A 17,693-nucleotide genomic window follows, 5' to 3' on the forward strand; every position below is an offset into this window, starting at 1 on the left:
GTTAGACAATTTCCTTATGGTGGGAGAGTTGGAAAAAAAACGATCTGTATTGCACTTTATGTAATGTCAAATATGAATTGTTATGTAATGTATTTTTACAAATTTTATGAATAAAGTATATTTTTGTTGAGCAAACTCTTCTGACTTTTGTCAAGTGCAGTGTGGAGTCTTGTTAAAACAAGTCACAGTGACATTTGTTTCACTGAAGGAACGAATTAAATTATGTCCAGTATGTTTCTGTAAAAGAACATAGTAATTATTGATTTTTATGTGTGCATTCTCATCCTTTCTTCAAGTGAAAGTCACAAAAAAGTCACATTTCTCTGAGAAAAGTCCCATGTCACACACCAAGCCTAACAGTGTAACATTGAATGTTAGTTGTCAAACCTTCAATTGCATTGTCTGTTATGATGTGACAAGCTGTTTTTGTGTTCCCTGTGACTGTGTCAAGTCCCTAAGTTGCATTAAATGAATGTTGCTTGTTTGTATTTTGGTTATGACCTGCGTCTGGGATGACATTCCTTTTGCGATCCCCCTGTCCATTTTGTACTCTGAGCTTTCACATTCTGTCAAACACATGGATGGGAAAAGTTATCTTGAAGGCCCATTATGAACTCAGCTCAGACCTGTCCAGATCAATGTAAAATGCTATACCTGTCAAAGATGTGACTTTTTAGCTCAGTCCAGGCTGCGTTTGCATTCAGACCCCAGCAACTAATCTATTGTGTGCTACCCAAAGGATAGCTTTCTTAACTTGACTACTTTCAGCAGTCCCTTTTAATCTGTAAAAGTACCGTACAGGCATTAATTAAGCAGATCTGACTTTATTTGGGTACATTGCATTACTGATTATTCTCATGCATGGCAACTCTCTCCCTCCTTCCCTTTTCCTCTGTCCAAACCCTCAGCCTCGGTCCATCATTTCCCCACTCCCCACCCATTGCCACTCTGAACTGCTGCTATTTGAAGTCATTCAGGCTGCTGCCATTCTCTTCTTATTAGAATTCCCACCCATAGTACCCAGTGACTGGAAACACTGCCAGTAACAGCAGGTCTCTGGTATGATTAGTGTTGAGAGAAGAGGATCTCAGTCTGTACTAGTGCAGATCAGGACCCTGCCACCTGACTGACTGTTTCAGCTGTGTCTCAGTGGGTAGCACTCTTGCCTCTGAGTTAGGAGGTTTTTGTTTCAAATTCCACTCCAGGACTTTAGCATAAAAATCTAGGTTAACACTCCAGTGCAATTCTGAGGGAGTGCTTTACTGTCGGAGGTGCTGTCTTTCAAATGAGATGTTAAACTGAAGCACTGTCTGCCCTTTCAGGTTGACATAAGAGAACCCATGGCACGAGTCTGAAGAAACATAAGGGAATTATTTCCTGGTGTCCTGGCCAATATTTGACCCTCAATCAACATCACAATAATACCTAATCTAGTCATTATCACATTGCTGTTTGTGAGAGCTTGCTGTGCACAAATTGACTGTCACGTTCCCTACATTACAACAGTGACTACACTTCAAAAGTATTTCATTTTCTGTAAAGCACTTTGGATCATCCTGAGGTTAGGAAAGGTGCTATATAAGTCCACGTTTTTCTTTGCTTATGTGAAACATGACTGTTAGCGTGTATGTTATGCTTGTATGTTATAAGTTCCATAGCATTCTTTGAAAGCTGAAAACATCTTTCAGTAGTCATCTGGTTCTGGGTATCCTAGTTTCTGATGTCCTTAACTGTGTTGCTTCGAGGCCTTTGCAGCCTTCCATCATGGTACAATCCACTCCTTGGGATGGATTTTGTGCTGGAGGTGAGTCTCCTGGCGCTGGGCCAAAAAGGCAGGGAGAACCCTGCCTCTGCCTTTTCATGCCCCCCTGGAGCGATCCTCCGGCTTTTTGAATCAATGTTTAGGGAGGCGGGATCCCTGTCCTTTTAAAGACTTTAAAGGGACGGGGATCCTGCCTCCAAGAGCTGCCAGCCAATCAGAGGGCCGGGAGTGGTGGCCACTGCCGGTACTGCAGAGACCTTGGACCCTGGCCCAGCACTGGAACCCCAGAGAAGAGGTAGGTGAGGCGGGGTTGCCAGGGCCAGTCTGGAAGGCCCAAGTGAGGGGGAGTGGTCGTGCAGTCCAAGGGGGAGGGGCGTCCTGGGGGGTAAGGTTGTTCTCAGTGGGGGTCCTCCTAGGGTCACAAATTGCCAAATTGCCCACGGAGGGACCCTGCCTGCCCAAGCCCGCAGGGAGGACGCCTAATTTTACAAGGTACCCTCCCCGCGCGGGTAGGCCCACCAACCCCCCCCCCCCCCCCCCCCCCGCCGCCGCCACTGGTAAGATTCCAGCGGTGGAGGGAAGAGGCCCTCAATTGGCTGTTAATAGGCATGCTTCAGTTGGCCTCTGGGTGGGAAGGTTGTTGTCAGCCTATCCCACCCTGGGAAGATCACTGGGCAATGGGGAGGCAACAGGCCCTCTGCCCTGCTGCCCCCCAACCCCCCCCCGAACCCGGCCATCCATCATGATACTCCATGCGCTCCCACCTCTGACCCTACCTCAGGGGGCCTCACAAAATCCTGGCTCTGATATTCATTGTTAATTTGATTTATTTTTTCCCCAAAGATATGGCCTTGTGTTTTATTTATTTAAATTGCTTTATTAGGATTACTGAATTTTCCGAGTCAACAGCAAATTTGAATTACCAGAAGTAGACTGTATTATATAAAGGTACCAAGCAACATGAGGGCAGCACATTGCCTATCCATCACAAACCTAAGAATAAGAGCTTTCATTCTTTGAAAGAACCCATATTAAAGATATATTGAGTACTAAATAAAACATCAAGTATTTGGAACTCCTTCGCATATACAACAATAGTTGTTTAGGAGTTTGGAGTTAGATACCGTGTTTTAACAATGCAAGTGCTCAGGGGACATAAAAGCCCAAATGATTTATAAAGTCAGTTCTGACATTACATTTTAGTAGCTGCCAGGTTACATCTTTTTATGTAAGGACATGAAACCATGGAATGAGAAATGGCTTAACCTATCAAATCTATTAAATAATCCATGATGCAGTCACAATAATAGGCAATGTATCTCTCAGTAGATTTCTTGCAGCAAATTGGCACAAATCTCCGAATACATCAGTCCAGATTTTACAGTAGTAATGACAACAAAACTGTTCTTGTTCACCGTCATTACCATATGAAACTGATAGCAACTCTGAAGTCCGCACATATGCAGTTAAATGTGGAAATGCAGAAGTTGCTGTCAGTGATTCCCTGCTCCTGCACAGATGGCAATTTTTAGAAATCACTGAACTGATGAAAATGTTCCCAGTTCTTTGTTGCCATCACAAGCCCTTTCCCACCTGAACGTGTATTTACTCCACTAAGCTCTCAACCCCAGCTTATAACTTGGTCATTAATCTCCTTTGCTTCTGTGCTGCTGCATTTGCACAAACTTCACTTCAAAAGTAATTCATTGGATTTGATGCACTTCAGGGCATTCTGAATATGTGATGAGGCGCAACCCAATTCTAGTTGTCTTAGGTTGTTACTCAGTACAATTTTGGTCTATTATGGAAAGGGGTTAAAGCTGGGAGATAGATTTCCCAGGATGGTACCAGAGTTGAGAGAATGTAGTAAAGCTGAGCGACGTGAAAACTAGGGCTGTAGCAGAAATGGTTCAAGGGAGATGTGATATGCCTTCAAAATTATGAGGGTAAAGAGTGAAAGTTCATTTTCACTGATGGATGAATCAGTAACATGGGACATACATTTAATATCAGTGCTAGATGGGTAAATGGGGGACATTAGATTTAATTACCCATTCAAAAGGTTATTAGAATATATTACAAATGATGTTGAATCCATCATATTTAAAAATTTGAAGGTACTGCAATGGATTGCATCTCTGGGCTTGGGTTCAAATCTGCCCAAATTCATGGAATGAAAGTTTCCTCTAAAAATCCCTATGTAAACATCTCCTTTCTACTTCAGTCTCTATCTTTTTGGGGCTTTCTCAAACCCTATCTTTCCAATCAAGCTCTTGGTGACCTATCCCAGTTGTCCTACCACAGTTCAGCATCCATTCTTTTATCTGTAAGTTTTTCATCTTCCCTCTGTAAAGTGTCTTTGCACATTTTTTACTTTTAAAGGCTTGATAAATCCTATCATTTTCAAAGCTGCACTGTAGCATGAAAGGGAAACACAATGTCTGGTGTCCTTAATTATGTGTAATGTTTCCAGTGACTCATTTGCTTAGAATGTTGTTCTTTTGGATACAAACTGATCACACTTGTGATTATTTCCTTGATCAACATTAATAGTTGGTGGGTTCTGTCGAATAATGAACCAAAAATCAGTGAGCATATTGTGTATGTAATTTGTGTTTCACTAAGATACGCAGTAATAATACCAACCAGTTGACTATCATAAAATGTGATCTTGTATATCTTGCTTTTCACAGTACACTCTTTGATGCTATTTCAGTCCTTTGCTTAGGTTGGGGAGTGTGGACAATCACTGATCAACTAGCAAAGATCAAGCTGGTTCAGACTTCCCTCTGCGGCTTCACTGTGTTCACAATAAACTGTGCCTCTGGCAACACGTGACATTGTACTCTAATACTATCACTGGAAATAATCTTTCCAGCAATGTATGGACACATGTGGTATTGCCCCACCTAGAATAAAGGCAACCAGTGCCAATTTTGTTTAGTGCTTACATGAAGGTCCAAAATGTTGAATCTTTGCAAGGTACAAATATGAATCTATTGGATAATATTTCAAATGGATAGGGCCCAGTTTTTCACTTTGATTCAGTGATAAGGGCTAGCAGCAAAAGAACCTGCTCCATTTTACTAAACAATCCACCAATCAAAGAGCAGACGTGGTTTCAGAATTTAAAACACAACAGCCCAGGAATTGGACCAGAAGGCCCTCGTGTGTATCAGGGAGATAATAACATTAAATTCAAAACGGTACAAGATATTTATGAATGAAAAAGGCCATTTGGCCTACTCTTGATTCATCCTTCCAGAGAGATCCTAACTTCATTGGCTGCATCTCGTGACACCAGTATTCCCAGCCAGAATGGAGGTGATTGGGTAATTCACCTCTCGATCACGCATGGAGACTGCACTGCTGTAGGTGACTGGGATTGATTTTATGCACATAATTTTTGTGTAACTATCCTCCACTCACTGCATTTTGCTGGAGAGATCACAGTATGCTAGAAAGCTTGTCTGCCTTGCTTCTTGGCGACCAGTACTGGATGCAGTATTCAAGACGAGGCCTGACTGGAACTCTGTAACATTTGTTCATTATCTCCTGTGACGTACGTTCCATTGTTTGGCTATGCAGTTCAAAATTCTGCTGGCTTATTTGGTTGCCTCTCTGCATTGGTTGGACATGTTTGAAATCAGGTTTACTAAGATTCCTAGGTCTGTCAGCTTCCTTCTTAGCTATTTCAATACCATTCATAAAGTACACGTACCAGTTTTTTTCTTCCTACTTGTAGGAGTTTATATTTGTCTGCATTAAATATCTCCTGCCATTGTTTGCCCATTTATATATGTTGTCTTTTGTATGTTTGTTTCATACACTGCCACCTTAGTTAGTCTTGCTTAGAGAGATTCTTAGTCTGGAGTATTTAGAACATTAACTTTTATTACATTATAACTATGTACAGCTTCACACCAGTCTGTGTGACTCCTCCAAATCCATGCTGCATCTATCTTCAAGTCTCTCTCACATGTGATCTCTTAGATCATCATGATAGAAGGTATTATTTACACTCTCTCAACATTAGCCCTTTCAGATCCTTGTATTACATTGTCCAGCTCATTCTGTAGTTTCCAAGCTATCTGTTATGATTCTACTCATTTGCTGTCATCTGCAAATTTGGCCATTTTGCATTTGAGTTCCTGAATCCAGGTCATTTATGGAAATTAGTAACCTTTTGTGTTCCTTGTAGCGAGGTCTGAGGGATTCCACCCAGTACTCCCCACCATGCTTCATAATTTCTCTAACGAGTGCTCATTGTTTCATTCTCTTCAACCAATTTCTTATTTATTCCCTGAATCTAGCTTTGAACTTAATTAATAGCCTTTCCTGTGGAATTTGAGTTTTGGAAGTCAAAATATATCATGTCATTGGCTTTACCATAGTCTACTTGTGTTGTTGCATCTTCAAAGGTGTTGAGAAGTTGGTCAGACAGCATCTTCCCCTGATCCATGCTCCTGTTAACTCAGTTATTGTTACACAATTGATCCTCAAGTTTACCAGTGATATTCAATTTCATTACTTTTTATATAGAATGGAAAGTGGGTCTGGGGTTGCTTATATCTGTTTTGTTGTCTTTTTTGAATAGAGGCGTCCTATTGGCTCATTTGCAGTCCTCTGGCATCCCCTCCCCCAGTGTCCAAAGACACCCACTTACTACTTCCATAGTCTCTTTCAACACTCTGGGATAAATACCATCTCTCCTTGGGGATTTATTTGTTTTGAAGCTGATTAGCTTGGCTAGGACTTTCATCTCATTCATAACTAAGCCATTGATTTCTTTGCCTCCTTGTTTACCCTGCTTGTTTTGTTCGTTGATTTCAAAGAGCTTTCAGAAGTATATGATTAATGGATTTTTCCAGCAGCCATTATGTAGGTGGTGCCCCGTCTTGGCATTTGGAGCAGGTGCACCTGCATACATTTCCCATGCTGTTCACATGCAGCTATTAAATTTGGCCAACTTCCTGAGGTGTTACCTCAGAGACAGTTTCTGGGCAACTCTGTGTTATTTAGTGTTGACGTCCTTTGTCAGCCTGATGGAATTGTGAGAAGTCCACATTTGATTTCCTTAGTACTTGGTTGAACTTCAAAGGAGCTTTTATTAGATGAACTTACCTCAGCTCAGCAATCCCTCTGATGCTATTCAAGAAAGCGGGGCCCTGAAGAAGGTCAACAATGAGCCCCACCTCTTTCCCCCCCCCCCCCCCCCCCCCACAAACCCCGCCCGAGACAAAGACATAGTCAGAGTATTTTGTTTCAGCTCCAATTTTCCATGAACGTTAGTGCAGATGATGTGATATGATTGTTATTTTCTTCATTTTGAGGGGCAGGAGAAAGGAATAGCAGGTTATTCCTATAGGTTTAGATGAAAAGGGATGGAGGAGGCTTATGTGAAGCATAAACACTGGCATAGACCTGTTGGGTGGAATGGCCTATTTCTCTGCTGTACATTCGATATATATTCTGATAAATAGTTGGGCCATGTATTTTTTTTTTTAGAGATACAGCACTGAAATAGGCCCTTCAGCCCATCGAGTCTGTGCTGACCATCAACCACCCATTTATACTAATCTTACATTAATCCCATACTCCTACCACATCCCCACCTTCCCTCAATTCCCCTACCACCTACCTATAGTAGGGGCAATTTACAATGGCCAATTTACCTATCAACCTGCAAGTCTTTGGCTGTGGGAGGAAATCGGAGCACCCGGCGGAAACCCACACGGTCACAGGGAGAACTTGAAAACTCCACACAGGCAGTACCCAGAACTGAACCCAGGTCGCTGGAGCTGTGAGGCTGCGGTGCTAACCACTGTGCCACTGTGCTGTAGTTTGATTTTTGGCTTTCCGAGTGTTTACTATATACAGTTATTAAATCCAGCCTGTGGCTTATAGCCTGAAAGATGGTCTGTTTATAGTGTCTATTCTACCACTTTCTAAAAGTAGAACCCATTTAATATATCTAATAAGCTGAAACCACTAATGAGTATTTGACTTGGGCATGTGCAGTTTGCATGGACACTATTTGACACAGTATAAAATCTAAATTAAAAACTAATAGTCCCCTGTAGTTCTTCCCATACCAAGCGTACAACTTCCATTATCTCCTTCACTCAGCCGAAATCTCATTAGTTCCTGCTTCGTCAGGAGCTCCATGTTTCTTTGCCTTGAGCAGAAACTACTTAGCTGGAATAGCTAGTAGACACTACATGAAAGCTACTGTGTTCTCTGCACTCCCTTTCTGCAGCCTGTGCTAGCTGCTCTTCCATTATGTCATAATGTCCTCAATTGATCCAGAAGAGGTGCACTAGACTGCTCTATTTGCCCAATACAGTTAAGCTGCTGAAAGAGTGAATTCTCAAGTGAAATAAATATTCACCAGCTGAAGTATCATTCATTTTGAAATAAAGAAAGACTTGCATTAATATAGCGCCTTTCATGATCACAGAATGTCCCAAAGAGCTTCACAGCCAATGAAGTACTTTTTGAAGTGTAGTCACTGTTGTGATGTAGGAAACACAGCTGCCAATTTGCACACAGCAAGCTCCCACAAACAGCAATGATAAAATGACCAGGTAATCTGTTTTTGTAATGTTGATTGACAGATAAATATTGGCCAGGACTCCCCTGTTTCTTCGCAATACTGCCATGGGTTGTTTTTACATCCACTTGAGAGAGCAGACAGAGCCTCCGTTTAACATCTCATCCGAAAAATGGCATCTCTGACAGTGCAGAACTTCCTCAGTATTGCACTGGAGTGTTAGCCTAGATTTTTGTACCTTTTAGGTTTTAGATTTGAATGATTGGGTCTCCGATACACAGGTTTGTCCTTTCTTAGTTCAGATGCCCTTACTTTCATTTGTCAGCAAAGTTGTATTTGTCAGATAAGCAGCTGGGTGCACATCTGGTTGAACCAAATGAATATTTAAGAAGACGTGTAGGATGAGCACACTGTTGAATCATGAGCAGTTAAGTTGCATGATGTTAGTTTTTACAGTGCCAACTGTGCAAGTCAGTGTCTTTGTACAAAGCAAGGACTATTCACGTGACCAAGAGCATGATTTACAATGTGTGTTCTCTCTAGTGCGTTTATCACAGATATGCTTTTAATGCTGTGAATGTAGGTTTGTCCTGCAATAAAATACACCAATATTTCATATAAAGCTGCAACTCCCTATAGTCATGTGGGGCTTGCGTGTTGGAAGCATTTGTATTGTTACTGCAGCAGCCAGGCAGTGTGACCCTTTAAGTATTCAAGTTGTGTTTTTCTGAGCGTGTAGAATTTAAGAGAAACTGTTGAACGAATCTCACTATTTATAGTGACAGTTTAAGATGGAAGAAAAACATTACATGCAGGGTAAAGCTGGACAACTGCAATTCTGTTTGAAAACTGTCAGGCCAGAATGGAAAGCACATGTCTGGTATTCATGAGGCTTATAGGGATAGTCATTTGGTAGTACAGAACTTGAATATTGCTGAAAATAGAGACATTTTTTCGAAGCTTTTTGTCTTGCACTCATCAGGACAATTTGTAAGAATACCAATGTAAGGAAAAGCAACAAATTTATACTGTATGAGAAGAGAGTGCTGATTGGTTGGCAAGTGGACTCTGGTAGAGGCGTTGCCATGGAGAATGCACCAGTTTATGGTGACTGACCGTTATCTGCCAAGCTTTGTTTGAAATTTAAACCAGGCAGTTTGACTCCGATTGGTCAAGACATTGCCCTGAGGAATGAATCAGCGAATGGCTGTCGCTTATTTTGTTTAGCTGTAACAGGCGCAATGTTTGTACATGCTCTTTCTGTCTGCAAAGAACAGGGCCCTGTGTATTAATATATGTAGCTTCCAGTACGTGCAAATGTGCCACACTGCAAGCCCTACTGACAATCTTAAATTGGTTGTCAGCGTAATTCCTAGCACACTGAGGGAATCACACTGTTTTGAGTTTTGCAAGCATGGGCTGGTTGGGTACGGTCTGTACCTTGCCTGTTGCAAACAACGGAAGGGATATGTTGTTTGATACGATCTGCCAGTCTTTGGGATGTATCACCTATATACCTACCATCACACTGACATTGAAATTCATATATCACATTACTAATTTGTAGGCAGAATGTCTTTTTGGCTTGACGGCAGCATCCTGTTAGTCGCAAACACCACAAGTGTTGCTACTGTGTAGTAGCAGCGTGAAACAGCTAGCTTCACCTGTTGCTCAAATTCTTGGGATACATTACCCTTCCAGGGTAATCTGAGGTAGACTGGGCACTTTTCAGGGCTGAAAATTTGAGCTACGTATATTAATACACAGGGTCCTGTTCATTGCAGACAGAAAGAGCATGTACACACATTGCGCCTGTTTCAGCTAAAAAAAAAAGTGACAGCCATTCATTGGTTGATTCCTCAGGGCAATGCCTTGACCAATCAGAGTCAAGATGCCTGGTTAAACTATCAAACAAAGCTTGGCATTTAACTGTAAGACACCATAAACTGGTGCATTCCCCATGGCAACGCCTCTACCAATCAGCACTCTCTTCTCATACAGTATAAATTTGTTGCTTTTCCTTACATTGTCTATTACGATTTGTCCTGATGAGTGCAAGATGAAAAGCTTCGACAAAATGTCTCTTTTCAGCAATCCTCAGGTTTATAAGGCTTTAATGAGATTTTTACATCTCCCTGCTTACAGATCAGCAGTTCACAAAGGGAACAAATCATTTTTTGGTGATAATGCAAATCATAAAAACTAAGATGTCCTCACCAGTTTGTCCACAGTAACTATCTCAAAGTTTGTCACATAAGGAAAGTATAAGCCAAGCCATGGACAGAAAATTTTAGATACTTCTTACAATAATTAATGAAGACATACGCCTGATGTGAAGTTAGATCAACAGAATTTAAAGTTCTGGGCTCACATTGATGCATTAATATCATTTTCAGGGGTTTTGATCGTCATGAAGAGCATTGTCCAGCCAATAGCAGTGTGGGAGAGGAAAGCACCGTCTCATTCAATCTGTGCCCTAATGTTAACTGATGATCAGCGCACTATAGTGACAGGAAGTCGGGAGGGGCAGATTTGCCTCTGGAATCTGTCACCTGATTTCAAGGTTAGTATTTTGCATAATAAATTGCGATAAAAAATCTTTGCTCATTTTTACTGTTCGCTAAAGTACAAGCTTCTTGAAAAATTCTTGATTTTGTGTGATGATCCGATAAAAACTAGTGTGTGAGAGAGAGGGAAATGTATGGCTTTGTGTTTTATACTTCCAATTTAAAAAAAAATCTATTAAGCATTAAAAAAATCTTTGTTCAACCTTTAGTTTATGGCAAAGGAAGGCTACCTTTTTACTGCAGGGTTTTATAAAGCTATATATCTTTCTCTGTAGATACGCTACACACTGGAATCATTTTTAATGACCTGAAGAGGCCCATTATCTTGGTCTGACTGAACTGTCATTAAAATGTTGTGCTGGCCAGGAATCAGTGTGGGACATTGATACATGCTGTGTGGTAACATGCTTCCTGTTGCAAAAAGAAACTTTGATTTTGAGCTCACTTCTACTTATCATCAGACATAAACATAAAGAAGGTGAAACTGCAGTGAGATTTGCAGTGAATGTTAAGTGTATAGTTTAATAAGAGTCCGAAAATAGAAGAATTTATATGAACACCTCATTACAAAGAGCAATATCGTCTCCTGAATCGTCACTTCAAATGCAAGATGCCTGGCCCTTTAAGAGTTTGCTTTGGAATATCCTGTGGACATTTGTGATTTTTTTTTTTTGTTTCAAGCAATTTGAAACAATTATTTTCAGTTGATTAAAAATGGTAGGTGGCAGCAATTTTGTGATGATAACATACTGGCACAAGACATGAATAGCCACAATACATCCATAATAATGAGTGACATGACAATTATCTGCTCTTGCAGGGATGATCAGAATTGGTCACCTAAATCACTTTGAGATCGCGCATGCCCATTTCAATGTTATCATCCACCTCTGGGCAAGAGAATCAGCGAATATCACAAGGTCCTTGTGTTCATGAACGGTACCACAGAAGTTATCTTATTAATTCTCCAGTTAAGTCCCATCGCTTTTCCAAGGCTTTTCTCTAACGCTGAGCCCTGCAATTGGTACTAATGAAAGGGAGGCAAGTTCACTAGATTGAAAACATTACTACAATGTTGCTGGTGTCTATGACACCTTAAAAATCTCACCCAGTTGTACTTTATACTTTGAAATCTAAATCTCTGTTTCCATACTTGACGAGTTGAAAAGTATAGCTGTAGAAATCATGGTTTATTGTTTTGTTTCATACATGTGTTTGAGTGCTGTTTTGTATTCCCCTAGACTCTACCAAGAATCTTCTTGTTTGGTCATACATCTTCCATTACTTCCCTTGGTAAAGCAAGTGAGAAGCAACCATATGTGGTCAGTGCAGCTGAAAATGGGTGAGTCTTCCAGACTAAATGGATTCATCAAAGTGTCGGTGTAGAATTCAAGCCTTGCACCAAATGTGACCAAGAGAATAGGTGAGCTTTTCCCAAGCTTCAACCAAAACTTCTCCTAACTGGCGCAGATATGGCCTTCATTCTCTCTGACCTTCCTCCTGTCCTGCAAGTAAGCATCTTGTCTCTGCTCGAGATCTCAGCGCAGTGGGGTATTGGGAACATGAACCCATTTCTCATCTCTCCAAGTTGTGACAGATTATGCTCTGAGTTTCATAGCTCTGGGTGCCATGCCATGTTACAAAAGCCAGTTGCATGTAGGATTGTAAATACCAAGCAGAGGGGAAGAAGGCAGCAATTCAATGGGGAGTTTTTATGACTTTGGGCTCCAAACTTCAGTCACAACTTGGTATTAATTAGCATTTTTTAAATATAAATTATGTACAATTCCATATTGATAGCTTCTTAGTGGTTTGGGTCTGTTACTGACTGGTTTTAAGCTTCTGCAAAGAGGTGAAGGGTAATAACGATAAGATTGATGAACAAGAAGGTATAAATCATGTAGGGAAATGGGAGCAGGAGTAGGCCATTCAGCCCCTCGAGCCTGCTCTGCCATGCAACTATATCATGGCTCACCTTCTACTCAGCACTGTTTTCCCGCACTATCCCCATATCCCTTGGATATCTTTAATATCTAGAAATCTATGGATCTCTGTCTTGAATATATTCAATGACTGAGGCTCCACCGCCCTCTGGGGTAGAGAATTCCCAAGATTCACCACCCTCTTTGTGAAGAAATTCCTCCTCATCTCAGTCCTCAATGGTCTACCTCTTATTCTGAGACTGTGTCCCCTGGTTCTAGACCTCTCCTCCCCCCTGCCCCGCCTCCCCCAGCCATGGGAAACATCCTTCCTGCATGCTCCCTGTCAAACCCTGTAAGAATTTTGTATATGACCTGTACTGTTATAATATCAGTTCTGGGAGCAGAATATATGAAAATGAATTTTCTGAGTGAGCAAACACCAGGAAATTATGATGGGATTATCTTATGCCATTATGTACACCATACCATAATCTTCTGGGAAAGTATTTGGCTTTCTTAATTGTGATTTAATATAATGAGAATTGAAAATAAGCTTTGATCATGCGTAGGAATGTCAATAACCACAAGCAACTGGCCACGTTTCACAGATACTGCTCTCATTACCGATCACTCAAGAAGTTTCTAGTTAAAGTTTAAGCCTGATTAAGCAAGTGGATTTTATGGCAACAGAATGTCACGTTGTAGTAGCAAAAGGGTGCCCAAAGGATACAGTCTTAACAAGTAAAATAATTTATAACATGAAAGACCTCTTGATACCACGTAAAACATTTACAGGCGAGAATGACGGCAATTCCTTCGTTGAAACTGCAATTTCCTTTTAGATTTGGTGTGTGCATGGGGGTGTGGTGTATCCTATTCAGTTCTCCGGCAAATTGTGGTCTAAATTTGCCACCAGAGAATCGAAGAGCACAATGGTCTCATTTATAATATTCATCACCAAGATCAGCACTGCAACAAATTCCATGTCCCTGTCTTTTGAGGTGCACATCTTCTCTATTTATGTAGTTCCAAAATCTATTACCTCATGCTACTTTACAATAAACTGTATCTGGCACCTATCTGCCCAATGTGTCAGCTTCTCTGTGTTCTGCTGCAGTCGTTCACAGCTTTGTCACAATTTTCCATACCCCTGAATTTGGCGTCATCAGCCAGTCTCCACGCTGGAAAGGATGGGTACTATCTCAGCGTGAAGCCCTGTGCCAAGTTGGAGCTGGACTGCTCCATGCTCCGTGACAGTGCCTGCCAACGCATCGAGCATCTCGGTGTGCACTCCCATCAGCATTCACCTGTACGCCGTCCCATCAAAGACCTCTGCAGCAGAATTCATCTGTGATCTTACCCAGCATGAGTCCTGGTTGCTGATGGTGATGTGCTGCATTGAACAGCATGAGATGTTGGTGGAGCCGTGGGTAGGAGATGTCATGTGAAGATGAATTCACTGACTGTGACTATCCGTGTGAGGTCGCTCTGAGAATTGACCTCCGGGGACATCTCCCATTCCCTTCTTGGGGTTTAACTTGAGGGCTTCCTGGACTCCTTTGGGCACATCCTCCTTTCCACCTCCATCACTACTGCCTCCAGTGCTACATCAGAAAAGCTGGGAACCCTTGCTGGTAGTCCATTTGCTGTGCTTTTCCTTCCAGCCAAGAATTCCAGAGACAGTTACAGAAGCTCCTGTTGCATAAGTGCACCTCCCCTTTAAGAAGGGCAGGCTGCCATTAAGAGGTTCAGGCGAGCTGTGCATCATGCTAGCCATGCATGCTGCTGAGCCCCCTGCTGAGCGTGCAGCCAGTCAGTAGCGCCTTCCTGGGCTGCACACTGAAATCATTTCGATGAGGAGGCAGGATGACGTTTGTGTGCTGTCTGCCTCAACGGGGTAGTTGAAAACCAAAAACGAGCCTTATCCAATTTTTTAACCTGTGATCTCTGTTTTGTTATCCACAGATAATGCCTGGAATGCTGAGCATTTCCAGTATTTTCTGTTTTTATCTCCATTATTCAAGCCTAGCTTGTTACTTTCCACAGATTATCACAGCAAGACGGAAACCATTGTGTTCCATGGAATATTTGTTCATCTCTGCCTGTACTTATCTCTAAACTGTTCAATCTCTTTCCCAGCCAGATATTTATTCAGTTATTCTATTTGAATTAACATAGTATGATTTGCTTTTGATGGGAATCTGTTTTATATATCCACCAATCTATTTTCTAATTTCTGGTCTTGCTTTTGTATAGTTCAAGTTATCTACATCATCTACGTTTTTCATTATTTTAAAGACCAGAACTTTTTATGAAGATAAAAATATATTGTTAATACCTCTATAATCTTCCAAGCTCCCTTCTTAACAGGCATTGGTCCAACTCTCTCTTAATAGTGTTAGCTGACTGTATCAACTACCTTCTGTGCGAGTCAGTTCCTATGGGCTGGAGTAGCAGAATTTTTTGTTTTAACCAGTCACTAACCTTGATCAAGGCTTGTGAATTTTGTGCTTGTGTCCTTGATTTCTGTGTAACTTAAATAGCTTATTTCAACAATATCTGTAACCTTTCATTACTTTAAAGATCTCGATCATGTCTCGCATCAGGCTTTTTCCCGGTGCAAGTTAGTTGTCGACTAAAAGTTCTTCATACTCTAGTCTCCCAAGACTTGCTATGAACCTGGTTCAATCATCTGAACCCTCTGCATCTATATTCCTTTTGAGGTAGGTTGACTAAAATTGGTTAGTGGTTGGGCAAGAAGATGGCAGATGGAGTATAATGAGGTAGTGTGAAATTATCCATTTTGGTAGAAGAATTGAAGGGATTTTTTTTAAAGTGAGAGACCAGTAAAAGTTGGTGTGCAGGAGGATTTGGGAATCCTTGTATACAAATCACAGAAAGTTAAAATGCAAATACAGCAAGGAATTAGGAAGACAAATGGTATGTTGGTCTTTATTGCAAGGGGGAATGGAGTATAAAAATAAGGAAGTCTTGGGGCAGTTATATAAAAGGCGCTAGTTAGACTGCAGCTGAAATACTGTGTACTGTTTTGGTCTCCTTACCTAAGGAAAGATATATTTTCCTTGGAAGGCTTGCAATGAAGATTCTAGATTAATTCCAATGATGAGAGGGCTGTCCTATGAGGAGAGATTGAGTAAAATGGGCCTATATTCTCTGGAGTTTGGAAGAATTAGAGCTGATCTCATTGAAACATATAAAATTCTGAGCGGTCTTGACAGAGTAGATGCTGAGAGACTGTTTACCCTGGTGGAGAGTCTAGAACTAGGGGGTCATTATTTCAGGGTAAGGGGTCAACCATTTAGGACTGAAATGAGGTGGAATTTCTTTACTCAGAGAGTTTGCAGTATTTGGAATTCTCTGCCACATGAGCTGTGGGTGTTCAGTCGTTGAGTATCTTCAAGACTGAGATCGATAGGTTTTTGCGTACTATGGGAGTCAAGGGAAATGGGGATCAGGTGTGAAAGTGGAGTTGATGCAGAAGTTCAGCCATGATCTTACTGAATGGTGGAGCGGGCTTGAGCAACACGTTAGGGTTAGGGTTTTTTCTGCTCCTATTTCTTACATTATTAAATTTTCACTGGCACTAAGGTTGATAAGCGAAGGACACAGACTTAAGATCATTGCCTGAAAGGGAGGTGTACTTAGTTTCAGTGGTGGCTTTCAAAAGGAAATTGGTTATATACTTAATAAGGAGACATTTGCAGGGCTATGGGGACAGAGCGGGGGAATGGGACTAATTGGATAGCTCTTTCAGAGAGCCAGCATAGGCACAAAGGGCCAAATGGTCTCCGTCTGTGCTATGTCATTCTATGATTCTAAAATTGCAAGCCATAAAGAGACATTTACAGCATTGAAACAGGCCCTTCGGCCCACTGAGTCTGTGCCAACCAACAACCACCCATATCCCAGAACTGACCTCACCATTGACCTGTACAATATCAGAATTACTTGCTCTTATTTATAATCCAATGCTCTTCAGGTACATTGCAGTAGCCGATTTGCCTTATTGATTACAGTTGTACACTGAGCAGTTGCATTCAGTGTATGATCATTGATCAGTCCCAAATCCATTTCTAATTGAGTATCTGCTGGTGGGAGAAATAAAAGAGGGCCTTTTTGTATACTTTCGACTGCTTGTCCATCTTTCAAGTTATGATCTGTGCCCAGTGTCCCTGGAGCACAAACATGCGATATCTAAGATTTGCTGGATGTCTTTATGACCAGCAGTCACTGCCTGCAATTTAGCCTTTTTTCCTTTAAAATGGCATGTGTGCGGAAAATTGCATGGCTGGAATTTTACGTTCAGCGGGAGGCTGTGCCCACTGGCCCGAAAGTCGGGGACGAGCCTGGGGGCCATGCTACGATTTTGCATGAGGCAAGGAGGGGTCAGTTGTGGAGGGAGGGGGGGGGGGGTGCCCTCCGTAGGGCACAGCGTGCTTGATCAGGAGGGCCACCCCATAGCCCGCAAGGAGGCCGCCAGGTTTTACCTGGCAAAATACCAGCAGTGGCAGGGGGATGCCCTAAAGTTGCAGTTAATTGGCCACTTAAGGGCCTTGATTGGCCTGGGGCGGGTGGGCTGTTTCTTGCCGCTGCCTCCCCGTGTAAAATTGCAGCGAGGGTGGGAAAGCGATGGGAACGGCACCCACCCATCTCCCAGTCAATTTTATGACCCTCCCCACCCCCACCTGTCTGCTCCTGCAGATGGTGGGAAGGGGGTTGTAAAATTCCTGCCCTTTTCTTTGGGCACCTACATCAGATTTGAAATGATTAATTTTCTTACACTTTGGACCCTTGGTTTCCATCATTAGTTTACATCCTGTGCAAATTGTGAGTGCAAATGACAAAAAGGAGCTAGCCAGTAAGTTTAA

At 41.8% G+C, this 17,693-nt stretch overlaps 1 protein-coding gene across 5 annotated transcripts in view; it reads left to right on the forward strand.

The window, feature by feature from the left end:
• LOC137352469 (WD repeat-containing protein 72-like) overlaps positions 1-17,693 on the forward strand; it is a 279,396-nt gene that overhangs the window by 33,169 nt on the left and 228,534 nt on the right. For all 5 annotated transcript variants that reach the window (XM_068017967.1, XM_068017963.1, XM_068017966.1 and 2 more), the window contains 2 exons: positions 10,712-10,878; positions 12,124-12,224. In XM_068017967.1, coding sequence (XP_067874068.1) covers positions 10,726-10,878; positions 12,124-12,224 — 254 coding nt within the window. In that variant the 5' untranslated portion in view covers positions 10,712-10,725. The remainder of the gene's footprint in view (positions 1-10,711; positions 10,879-12,123; positions 12,225-17,693) is intronic.

Source organism: Heterodontus francisci, chromosome 38 (assembly GCF_036365525.1).
Source record: "Heterodontus francisci isolate sHetFra1 chromosome 38, sHetFra1.hap1, whole genome shotgun sequence".
Classification (NCBI taxonomy): domain Eukaryota; kingdom Metazoa; phylum Chordata; class Chondrichthyes; order Heterodontiformes; family Heterodontidae; genus Heterodontus; species Heterodontus francisci.